Genomic DNA, 12,187 nt, shown 5'->3' with positions numbered 1-12,187 from the left:
ACTTGTAAACAATGTTACTTCCGATTATAAGTCTCCCCCGGACGTACTGCCCCCCCCCCCCCGCTCTTGTTTACCGGATGTAAGCCCCTCCGTTCATAGACCCATTCACAACCCCTAACAAATTTTTATCAGCCCAGGGTTTATAAGCGGCAGTTTAGGGTATGTTAAATAAAGGAAGCTCGACTCCACTTTTTGAATGAAAAAAATAGAAAGGATTTTCCTTGTTTCGATCGCGTTGTGGAAACACGAGTGAAAGTTTGTGAGGAAACGAAATGTTGTGGGAACACATGCCGCAAGCGATTGACCTTACTAGGCAATGAACAGTGTCTGTTTTGCGGATAATGATTTGGGTTATTAAATTTTGGTCGTAGTTTTCAATTTACAAGTACTACGATTATCCGTCGAGTAAGGCGCGATGGAACTTTGGCGACGAAGAGTTGGCCTTGAAATTACGGTGTTGCCACGGGCAACTTTCCCCGTTTCCAATGGTAACAATATCGTCGCCTGCAATTTCGCGCGCTTTGCTACCAATAACGTCAAAGGCCGACAAGTTGCCACTGTATACGAAGCCAGTTGCCTGTGACAACAACACAAGTTGAACGTTAAAACCTATTTACCAAACTTTCGTCGCGCCTTACTCAGCTGATAAACGTAGTATGTACCCAACAGTTTTCTTTCCAAACTAGTCGAAGACAACAGGCTTAATCGACGGTGGCAATCGCTGGAGCTTTAATTGTAACATCAGCGAATAACATTTGGTTATGTATTGTTCTAGGTTTACTTTGCGCTTGGGTTCACCTTTCTGGACTTTATAAAGGTATGTAGGACCCCTTCGTACAATGTTTGAAATGAAAGATTGGCCAAGTTCTTGGACTAAAATTTTCACTTATTCAACGCTGATTTCCTTCCCGAGCATATATCAACTGTTAATATGCTACTGAAACGGTTCGATTACAACACTTGCGAACTATACGCAGACTTTTTTTTTAAGGAAATTTAAAATATGTGGAGTTCATTGGAACACTTTACTGTAAACCAGCTTTCTTAAGTTCTGTTAGGTTCTGCGGTCGTGGCCTGCGTGGAAGGCTCGTTGAATTTCGCACTTCTCGTTTTCCCCTTTCCTTCTCCTTTTCAGTCAGAGAGCAACCAGTGATATTTTTTGGAGGAAAACTAGCGTCGAATTAGTGAAATCCTCGCTCAAGAATCTGGCCAATTGAATTGTGGCTTCAAAGAGAGATTTTTCCTCGTGCCGTTTTGAGGTAGACCGTTGGCTCTGGGTACGAGCATAATTAGGTTGCCAAGCAACATGCCGCTGATGAGACCATTTTCGTTCGTACAACAGGAATCAGAAAAATTTCGGGTACTTTCGCGTGGATTTATCGAAAATGGTGAGATGGGTGCACTTTAAATGAGGAGGTTTTCAAAGACATTTTGAAAGGCAAAGTTTTAATTTCCAGTGAATCAGCGTCAACACAAGTGCATTTAATTATAAAGTGTTCGTGGAGAAAGAGTTTGAAAACATCTTTCGTGTCATTTCCTTATTTGTAAGAGTTTCAAATAGCACTCGCAGTCGAATATTGCCGGAAAATTGTAATAAGACTGATCTTTGGCCAATAGAGCTGACATGAATGACATCAGTGCTGCAAGAAATCCAAACAGCACAAGTGGACAGGTTTCACGTGAGCATGACGTAGTAACTATGCGCGTGTTGCATAGCAACGTCGTGGTGAAACTTCTGGCTAATTGTTCGTGAACGGGTTACAGTTGGTTTCATCTGAAGAAAAGTTCTTGCTTCACTAGGGAAAGAATTCAGTTATTTTCAAAAAGCACTTGTTTATTATAGCATTTTTAGGTTAATTTTTGTTCCTTTCGGCAGTATTTACGAAGACCTGAGCCATACGAAATTCAAGAAGACACAGACAGTCATGCTTACCGGGACGAAAACCCAGTCATGACTCCGGACTAATGAACTCTTCCAGTGGCGCTGTAAACTGCGGTACTGGCGCCATTTGCCTGTCTCCACAAGTACTAGTGTAACCATCTTAGTCAGCTTCAACGAATTGATTTCAGAAGTCATGCAACGCAATTTAAAGGGAACTTTCACGCGGTTAAATTTACTATTTTGTCCCGCATATTTATGAACCTATGCACAGACCTAACGTTAAGAAATTACAATGCACAATTTTAAAAGAAGTGTAGTGTTACGTCGCGTACATAATTTGAAGAGAATATTATATAATGCAGGTTTGAGAGGTTGTAGACAAATTTTGCAGCAGCCAAAACAGTTTTCTAATTGGAAAAAATGAAACTATTTTTATTGTTACATTGTTACTCGTTTGATTTTTACGTGTTATTTTTTTTGTTTTGTTTTGTTTGTTGCTATTATGACTTCCTCTCTTGAAGGTGACTGGGAACAGTTTCCAGCACTTTCCAGCAGTTATACTTTGATGGATCAATACTACCACTTTTTATCAAGTGATGCTACAATTTTGGTTTCAGACAAACACTCACTCATTGGTAAACAAGTTTTGGTCAACCTCGTGACATCATTGGTTGCCAAAGCAACAGAGCAATTTTATCTTATAGCTCGAAAACGAGCTTGGCACCCCCTGTTTTCCTAAAAGAGGCACCGTAAGTCTTCAAAAATTTAAGGTGGTCCTGAGCTCTCACTTGGCAGATTTTCTGTCTCCAGTTAGCCAGCTGACGGATGCTGACTTAGTGGGGCCAATAAGCCACACAAAAAGTGGTAGTATTCATTCATCAAAGTAAAAGGGATGAAGAAACTGTTGCCAGCTATCTTAGGCACTCGGCTCAATCATATTCATTCTTTCTTAACGCCCGACTAATTATTTCCCAGAGACGTCAGCGTTAGGCGAAGCTACTAGGTCAATCATTGAACGAAGAGACGAACTAAATTGCAATTTGTGTCGATTCAAACGGGTGAAGGTCGACCGTTGGGTCAAACGTCGAGCTTAACTCGAATTTAGATCGACCAACACGTTCCATCCGTTTGCTTTAGACGTACAGAACGTGTTGGTCGATCTAATGCTGTGCGTCTGTTCAGTAACTGATCACAGATGACGTCAAAATATGGTATGAACAAAAAAGTGGCACACGAGCCGTTTGGTTAGTGTGTCACTGATGTTCTTACCACATTTTGATGTCTTGGTGATCTATCACTGAACAGACTCATGCCAACATGGAATCTATCTGTTTTATGTAATAAAGAAACAAACACAAATGTTAATGACGTCATCTTAACGTCTGTCCTTAAATGAAACATAGTAAGAACTAATCAAAAGACTTGATGTGTAATGTAACTTAGATTTGACTTGAACTGTTTAATTACAAGTAATAGTTTCTGTTGGCTAAGACAACGTTGGGCTTGTAAAGGATTGGTTTGTAGCGCCAAACCTAGCATTGAAATCGTTTCTTAATAGTTAGTTAAAATTGATGTAGAGCAATGTAACGAAGCAATCACCTTCCTAATGACGAAATGTTTTGATATATTAAGAGTATTTTTTAGGTAAAATAAAAGATGCATCAAGTGAAGTGAATGAACTTGTGATGTAGAATTGACTTGACTTGTCCGCCCTGTCCCAAATTTTGGCTTGAATTTCCGGACATTGCAGCGGCGAAAGAAACAACAGGGGCTGATGCACCCATCATTTTTTAGGTTTTTCTAGAAAAGAGGATAAGTTAGTGAGTGTTGCTTTCCTTTCGACCAAAAATTCGAAACGGGTAAATAGTGCAGAGCTTTCCCGCGAAAATATCCTGGAAATCCGCGTATTGTTGAGCTCCCGAAATGAGTATGCCCCACGAGGTGGTTCTCATTCCTGGAAATTTAACCCAGAATTTTTGGCCAAATAGAAAGTTCCCAAATTGTCGAAAAATAGCCTACTAGGAGTTTATGTTCCATTTCATTTTTCTGCCAGAATTTCCGAACTTGCTTAAATGGTTCGCATTTCGGAAACTTTCGGAATTTTCCCCGGGAAATTTCCTTATGATTTGTCCTCATTTCGAAAGGTCCAGAAGTATTGGTTGAATGCCAAGCATCCACGAAAATACGCAAATTTTGGTAAAAAAATTCTCACCAGTCTAGTCCCTTTTCCAATAGTGACGGTACCATTTGTCCCCGTTTCGAGAGTTCCGTAGACTTTATCAAAGTTTTTCTGGTTGCAGTCAGTCCCTGTTCCTTCGGCGCTTCTTTTTTCGTTCTGAGCTCGGCTTTCGCAGCTTAACTTGTGCATGTAAGCAAGTCGAAAAGTTCCGAATTTTTGGTCTAATGTAATTGCACCAAATTTGCAAACCTTTTTTACAGGGAATTTTTAATTTGAGTTGCCTCCCTTAATTCACGGAATTATCAGTTGAATGGTTTCGATTTCTTCGATCTTCACCTTGCAAGACATACAGCTGAACATCATCCACTAAAGAACGATTATCCTTACAAGAGACTCAGTGGATATTTCAAGGTTTACCACTCCAAAGCGTTACATAACTGGAATATAGCAAAGGAAGATTATCGTGTTGAAACAAAAGTAATGCAACCGGTATTTTTAAAAAGCAATTTTATTTGAATAAATTATGTTACTATAAGATTAAGAAAAGAAAAAGAAAACGAACAACCCTGCAATGTGTTTGCATAACTGTGAAGAATGGCCCACATCTAAAGGAGTCCTTTACCAGGCAATGTTGGCAGGTAAGTGTTCAGAGGAACATCATTCAGGTTCTGTCTTTGCTTTCGCGTAACTTCGGTCTCGAAGTAGTTTGGAATACATAACACAGCAAGGTTTTCTGAACAAATGAAAGAAAAACAAAATATCGTTGAAGTTGAAAGGCAGTCACAGCTAACTTCTTTTTTCGTTTGTTTCCTGGACCATAAAACACATGATTTTTCAGTACATGATCCACTAATTAAGTTACGATAACGCTTTACTTCTGAGAGAAAGTGCATGGTTATACATAAACCTTGTTGAACACGATGGATACAAATAAGCTAAATTATTTTTGATTTGTATGGTATGTTACAGTCCAATTCACAGCAAGTATACAGCCATGTGATTACAAATTTGGAAAGAAAAAGCAGAGCATCTCTCTATTTCCAACTCTCAGCACACCCTGTGACGGTCCGCGACTTGGCTAAACGATCCCTTACACAACTTGACAGGTGCTTTAAGGGGTGAGTTAACCAATTTTTAGGCAAAGAAAAGAAAACTCTCATTCATAAACCATGTTAACTGAGGCAAAAAAGCGGCACAAAAATTTAAGTCAGTGGTTAATACCGCTAGTTTAAAAGAAACGTTTCAATGGTGAAAGTCATGTCTAAATATTGATTGAATTAACCAGCTATGTCAAACGTTACCTCAAGAAAGAGGGAACCATTGTTGTAGCCTTGCAAGTTCCTCCTCTACAGTGTATTGCACTGCAATTGCCATGTTCTCTTGTCTTTCTACAGTAACATTTAACCCACACTGCTTGCTTTCATTTGACTTCATAAATAAGTAAAAAATGTATTGAATTCTTGTTTTTTTCTCAGGCAGGACATTTCAAATTCGTTTTCTCTTCTTTTTGGATACAGTGGAAGTTGATGATTCACCGGGCTTCTGTTGGTGGAAAACAAAATGATCATGTCAAAGGGGCTACGTCACGGTTTGCCTATCTTGAAAAATTAAGCCAAAATTTTTCAAGTTCGCCGTTTGTAATCCGTGTTAATCCTCTCCATCCTTAACTAACTTTGTTCCATTATGGTTTATTATAATTATTACATCTTTGGTGTTTTTCTGTCTTAGTAAACTACTATTTTCAGGTTTCCTTCAATTTAAAGGCAATTCAAAATACCAGCGACTAAGCTCTTTTAAGGTGTAGCACGTTGTGACATTGAAGTAAGAGGTCAGTCAGTGGTCTGATAAACAGAACATCAGTAAAGCGTCAAGATAACATACACTTGTGGAACATTATTGTACCATGTGAGGAAAAAAATCATAATAATTATCCCTGTGGTTTGACATAATTATCATTCCTGGTTTTCCCAGAATACATGTACCTGAACTATATTTAGAGTTTGCTGCATATTTTGTGCAGGGGAAGGTGAGATTTCCTGTGTATTCTGATGTGTCCTTGACAACTGAAAATAAAAATGGACCAAATTTTTACTAGGCTGTGCACAAGGCTAAGGAGAATAATTATTAATAGTATATTTTCTGGTGGCTTGGGATTGGTTAAAAGTTTTGGAGATTGCAGTTTTGAAAAAGAGGTTTGGGGTATTGGTGTTTTGTGGTGTTCTCTTCTGAAAACCGTGGAGATGCAGTGGCCTCATGGTTAGTGCACTCAACTTCAGGACATTGTGATATGTTCTTGGGTAAGACACTACTCTCACAGTGCCTCTCTCCACCCAGGTGGGCAAATGGGTACCAGCGAATTTAAAGCTGGGGGTAACCCTGTATGATAGACCAGCATCCCATTCAGGGGGGAGTAGAAATACTTCTGGTCACTTCATGCTACTGAAACCGAGATAAGCTCCAGCCTGATGGGCCACTTGGCTCGTATGCAGTCTTAACCTACTTTCTAAAATACAATAATTCTCTTGCACTGTGGCATTGCTATTTTCACACAGGTGAGAACAGAAATGTTCAGCACCCTTTGCAAGCTACTGTAGTTTAAGACAAGAAGACTTTACCTGGTGCAGTCGTTTTCTGATCGAAAATGCAGTCTTATCAAGAGAATTGTCACCAGTCTGTGGAAAAAAAACTTATAGTAAATTAACTCAAGACTCTGGACCAGTTGTTCAAATGATGAAGAACAATATTATCCTCTGGACAATTTAAGTACAATCAGTAGCATAGTACATAATATTTCTTGTTGACATCTGTCCAGTGGACAGCTTAATGATCTGTTCAGCACATTATCAGCATTATCTGTCTTTGGAGGACCATGGCTTAGTTCGTAATGATTGTAGAGTCCTATTCTTTGACACTCAGATACAAGACAATAAAACCCCACACCAGTTGGTAAAAAGCTTTAATGTATGTGTTTCTTAATGCCGAAGGCATTTTTTTTTTTGAAAATAAACCTTGTAGACATTGCATTTATCATCATTCTCGACATCTTATCTTTTTGACAGCAATGCATTGCTACAGGTTTGCTGAACATACACGTATGTACATAGAAGTACAAGCCAAAGGAGAAAATAACACTAACTTATTCTCTTCACTAATCACTTAACTAGGAAAACGTAAGGATAAATAGACCTTCAATTGGTGCGGAAAGATGTTTGGATATTTGTCTGTGTAGCTCAAGGAAAACTGTGAGCTTTGAGGAACAGATAATGTCCAAGGACAAATATCTTCAGGAGCATATTTTCGTGCTACATGGAGGCTATTGTCAGTGTTAATTATTCTTCAAATATTTTTTTGCAACATGCGCGGTTTTTAAAATTGGGGAATATCACTCGCATATTCCCCAGTGCAAGCTGGGGAATATTCAGTCACGTGATACATTTAGACCAATAGTATGTGAGTGAAAATATTTGATGGATTATAATTAATGATAATCAGGGGACTGCTGAGTTTAGTAGTAAGCCAACTTTCCTCACTTTCCATATGGATACTAGTCTGTGTAAAGTTAGGTTCAAATGAATGCTATGACTTAAATCAGTTGGAGAATAACACAGTTCAGTGATTAGTAATGCTTCAATGTCTCTACCAGGAACTGATATTCCAATACTGCACAACTTGTGAAACCATACAGCAAAACTACACCTTTAAATACGACACATCAGTAACAACTATGCTGTATTTTTATAGACAGTAGAAAAAGTTAAAATAGTTACCAAGGAAAGCCTGTTTGACGAAGTTCTGAAAAGCAATTAAACAAAAACAATTAACTCACTACAAAAGCTGGAAAGAAAACAGAAAAATACATACCATATCAGAGACTGAAGTTAGGGTATCAGTGATTCTAAAGTTTGGACAATAAAAATTTTGCGATGTGTTCTCCTCATGTGAAATGTGCAGTATGTTTTATATTCTAATTCGCTGCCCCACTCAACCGAATATAACACATTTATCATGTAATAAGCAACCACTTGTGGGGTGTGTCAACACGAGCTGTGTATAGCCCTCTTTATTATGTCTTATCAATCAAAATTACATAGACTAATCAACAATGTAAGCGCAAAATAACAAAAACTAAAAATACAACTGAACAATGACACGTAGTGTATAGTATAAAGTTTATAACGATCCAAACATAAGCTAGTATAATGTAAATACAAAACATGTCAAGCCAATACTTAAAAATACTAATTGAATTTAGTCATTGGGTATTTAATTTAGATGGGCGAAGAGGCAGTTGTATGACTTGAATGAATACAAATGAAGACAACGCTATATATATATACCGACGCCCCGCTAATGAAGCATTGTGACAAAGTGTCACATAACACCCAAAAGGAGGTTACGTAACCCATGCTAAATACATTTCTCTTCATCCATAACATTTTCTGACAATAGGTAATTTACATAGTGGAGAAACTAAATCACTATCAAGGTAAATAAAATTTCTTCTAAAGTGTACCAGGAGGACTACAGAACATGTACTACTGAGTACAAATTAAAGGTATCATACAGTAATACTAAGTAGTGGGGATATTGAAAGTGTGGAGGCAAATATAAAATTTACAAATAATAATCATTATTAACATAATTATTATTTATACCACAAACAGTTTATCAAATTATGGGATTACATACCATGTTCAAGTCATGTGCATATGAACTCACCCCTCTTCAGGTTGTGGTCCTATCATGACCTGCGACATGTAAACAGTAAATGGCTTCTCCTGTCCTGGTCCTTTGCTTGTCTTTGTATCACATACAGGTGACTCAGGAGGGGGAGGTGGAGGTGGAGGTGGTGGGGGAGGAGGGGGAGGGGGTAAATTTTGCAAGTAAACTGGAAGTGTAGCATGTGCTGATGGCACCCGGGGAAATTCCCAAGGGGGTGGGGGTGGAGGTGGAGGGTATTGGTATGGATGAAGATGCTGTGGTGGTGGTGGAAGGATCGGGTAGTCAACAGAAGAACCTGACGGAATTGTGTAAGGAGTGGAGCACACTTCATGTAAAGTGCCTGATGGCGTTACTCTGCAATGGTCTGTTTGGTGAACTGCCGATTGTTGTCCATGGATATCAGAAGATGACTCCAGATTTCTCTTGCTTTCCTCTTGCAGGGTGCTCTTCAATGAAGACTCCCCTATAGAGGTAGCTTTGGGACTGGATGTTTTTACTTGTGCACCAAACAGCTCTGTTAACAAAAAACACTTATATCAAAAATGGTGTACAATACATGTAGCTTGCTATGACGTTTGTAAACAATGTATCAGTGATAACCTTCAAAAATGGATGTCATGTCATCGATTTGAACGAGGCATACATACATGTAAATATATAAACTAGACATAACTTTTAACATACTTCACACAGACTAAGTGACTGAGTGTGTGAACTCTCGAAGTCCCTTTGCAATTGGCAACCTCTATGTTGTCTACAAAATGATTAAAACTGGCCCTCAAATGATTAAGTTTTTTAACAGCGGAGCTTCGCCTGTTGACCGCTGACCAAGTGCTGATTTTAAATTAGATCACAAGCTCAAGCCTGGTTAACTTATTGTAATCGCAGAGCTGGGTTGTTCGGAAGCTGGTTAACACTACCCTGGGTTTAGAAGTTTGAGGTTATTCAAACTCAAAACAAAAGGCCAAACAATATATAAACAGAACATCTCACCTCAAAGCCAGTTACAAAACTCCTGGGTTAGCTTAATTGCACTTTGAACAACCCGCTCCAGGGACTCTACTTTTGGGCTTGGCTAAATCTACATATTATTTTGTTAAATACACCTTTCTCATCATGCAAGTCAGAAACCTACATTTTGACTTTTTTTTTTCAAGCTGCAAGGTTGAACTCAAGATGTTCCAAAGTTATTATCATAACTAGAAATTAAAATATTGCTAGTAAGTTACAAAAAAAAGTTAATGGTCCTAGTCACCTCTTGTCTTCTTTGCAATAACTTTTCTCCTTTCCTGGAGCTTTTCTCTTGTATCATCAACTGTTTCAAATTCTGGCGCATAACAGACATGCAAAATACCTCCAAAGAATGACCTGTTATCCAACTTCTTCTTTGCAATTCTAAAAAATAATGAGAGAATTATACCACTCCTATAAAACAAACTTGAAACATTTTCTTCATTGCATGATGATCGAGCAATCACACTGTATGATGTATATAAACATACATATACACATACTTCTTTTCAGTAGAAAAATATATGGACTGTGACTGGGCACCACTCATCTCTCTAAGGTTTATCCATGAATGCAAGTGTGAAAGGGTAAAGTACATGTAGACTAGAAGGGGCTGATATAAGATGAGACTCACCTTCTCTACCTGATTTTGAAGGGAAAAAAAAACTTCCTGCAGTCAAATACAAATACAGCTAGCCGTAAAACACTTACAGATTCAACTGATAAAAGGTTTGCTTTTTTTAGAACTTTTTGCACTACACGTCTTATTCAACACAAGTTTTGTACATGTCTTACGCAGCTTAAAGGTATTTCTTGCAAATTGTTGCTTGACATGCCCATTGTTTACGTATGTAACATTTCTGCAGAAACCAAAACCAAAGTTATGCACAGTTTGTACACAATACCTTGCTGAATTGATTTTCTGAAACTTGATCCAGTAAACCTCTGTGAAAGGCTCTGTTGGATACTCATCCAAGATGCGATACCTTCATAAGAAATAGACACTTGTCACTCATTTATTGTTAGTTTCACTGGATGGGGTGCTAGACCATAGTTCATTCATTCATGTACATGCATCTCCATCAACCACCTCCAACATAGTTTAAACTTTAACTGCTGTACAAATGTCAGAAAACAGATACATGATACACTAGGTAATATTTCAAACTTTATTGCAGAATTTTGGAGGAAAATGGTGACCATTTCATTTAAATCAAATTTTGTCAAATTCTTACAGCACCCTAGCACCACCATCCAGCATTTCTGCCTTTCTAAGCCTGACACAACATATGGGCAGAACCCACTGTTAAAGCCATTGTTAACTGTCAGATCATGCAGTGATGCCTAACATGCTAGGGTGCATTCAGTGTAGGTTACGCCAAAGATCTTTTGTGTGGTCTTTACATTTTTGTGGCATACCGGCATGCAATTGGAGTTTTTGGCCAGCATGCACATTTATATTTGCTGGTGTTGGTATATAAACACTTAATGACACAAGGTGAATTGGCATCATAACTATGGCTTCTTGTTAAAATTTCTCTTTATCCTCCCCATATCCTAGCTGATATCGGGCATCTTATACGACCCGTTCGAGTCCAAATTTTCCCACCTGTGTTGGTGTCGGCATTCTTGAAATAATTTTCCTCTGAGTGGGACTTTGGCTGCTTGCCAGGCACATTGCGTGGAATTTAAAAAGCCTTGGCCTATCTTCAACATGGAAGTCTTGTAGAATGTACCCTGGCTGATGTGCTCAACATTTCCACGACAAAGAACTTTCCATTTTTTTTTTTTTTTTAAAAGACCTAAGAACTCGCATAAAAAAGCCTTGTTGGTATAAAAAAACTGCTAACTACTTTCCGCATGTGTTTCAGGAATAGATTACATGATAATACAGGTAGCTTACTCTTCAATTGCACCATAGAGTGCAAACAACTCCAGTAATTCTTTCGTTGCACCCACTGCAGGAATGCCTTGAACCAGAACATACTTGGATTCCAAATTTATGGTGTAAACCTTAAAAAACAAAACAAAACAAAACAAAACAAAAAACAAGGATGCATAATTTAGCTACAGAGCTTTTTCAAAAGCTTACAACATGGAAATGGTCTACAAACTACAGTAAAAACCTGACAAACACTATATTTGCAAGAAGTTAGTAACTACTACAAACCTTAACTGATCTCTCCCAGCGGGCTTCTCGATACTTTGGTCTATTATAACTTAACTTGTCTTGTTTGTGATGTTTCTTAACAGAGGAAACGTCCACAGTTGACGAATTTGTACCTGTAGACCAGTTGTCCATGTCGTCCGCCATGTTGGGAGATGATCCGTAATGTTACATGACGTTTCTATCTACACAGCTGGGCTACGTAACCGCTGACTGGTGTCTATCG

General features: G+C 38.4%; 2 protein-coding genes across 5 annotated transcripts in view; one reads left to right on the top strand and one right to left on the bottom strand.

Annotated features, from left to right (window-relative positions):
- LOC145487287 (natural resistance-associated macrophage protein 2-like) overlaps positions 1-3,552 on the top strand; it is a 29,716-nt gene extending 26,164 nt beyond the window's left edge. For all 4 annotated transcript variants that reach the window (XM_081466042.1, XM_081466040.1, XM_081466041.1 and 1 more), the window contains 2 exons: positions 776-817; positions 1,877-3,552. In XM_081466042.1, coding sequence (XP_081322168.1) covers positions 776-817; positions 1,877-1,966 — 132 coding nt within the window. In that variant the 3' untranslated portion in view covers positions 1,967-3,552. The remainder of the gene's footprint in view (positions 1-775; positions 818-1,876) is intronic.
- A 999-nt stretch (positions 3,553-4,551) lies between these two features.
- Positions 4,552-12,186, bottom strand: LOC145487292 (uncharacterized). Its single transcript, XM_081466047.1, has 10 exons — positions 11,965-12,186; positions 11,698-11,807; positions 10,700-10,780; positions 10,039-10,178; positions 8,781-9,297; positions 7,829-7,853; positions 6,677-6,733; positions 6,044-6,124; positions 5,363-5,603; positions 4,552-4,794 (listed from the first exon to the last, which is right to left on the bottom strand). The coding sequence occupies exons 1-9, from the start codon at positions 12,106-12,108 to the stop codon at positions 5,547-5,549; spliced, it is 1,212 nt and encodes a 403-aa protein (XP_081322173.1). The 5' UTR covers positions 12,109-12,186; the 3' UTR covers positions 4,552-4,794; positions 5,363-5,546.
- Between the last annotated feature and the right edge of the window lies 1 nt (position 12,187).

The sequence above is a fragment of the Orbicella franksi genome, chromosome 5 (genome assembly GCF_964199315.1).
Source record: "Orbicella franksi chromosome 5, jaOrbFran1.1, whole genome shotgun sequence".
Taxonomy (NCBI): Eukaryota; Metazoa; Cnidaria; class Anthozoa; order Scleractinia; family Merulinidae; genus Orbicella; species Orbicella franksi.
This window is presented reverse-complemented; position numbering and strand designations above follow the sequence as displayed.

What these genes read in the sequence shown, in the direction of transcription:
- LOC145487292 (XM_081466047.1), bottom strand. Translation starts at nt 12,108, where the DNA reads ATGGCGGACGACATGGACAACTGGTCTACAGGTACAAATTCGTCAACT. An exon ending in TATTGCAAAGAAGACAAGAG is followed by an intron (nt 9,298 to 10,038) that starts GTGACTAGGACC and finishes TTTTGTTAACAG; the next exon opens with AGCTGTTTGGTGCACAAGTA. An exon ending in TCAGAAAACGACTGCACCAG is followed by an intron (nt 6,125 to 6,676) that starts GTAAAGTCTTCT and finishes TTTTATTTTCAG; the next exon opens with TTGTCAAGGACACATCAGAA.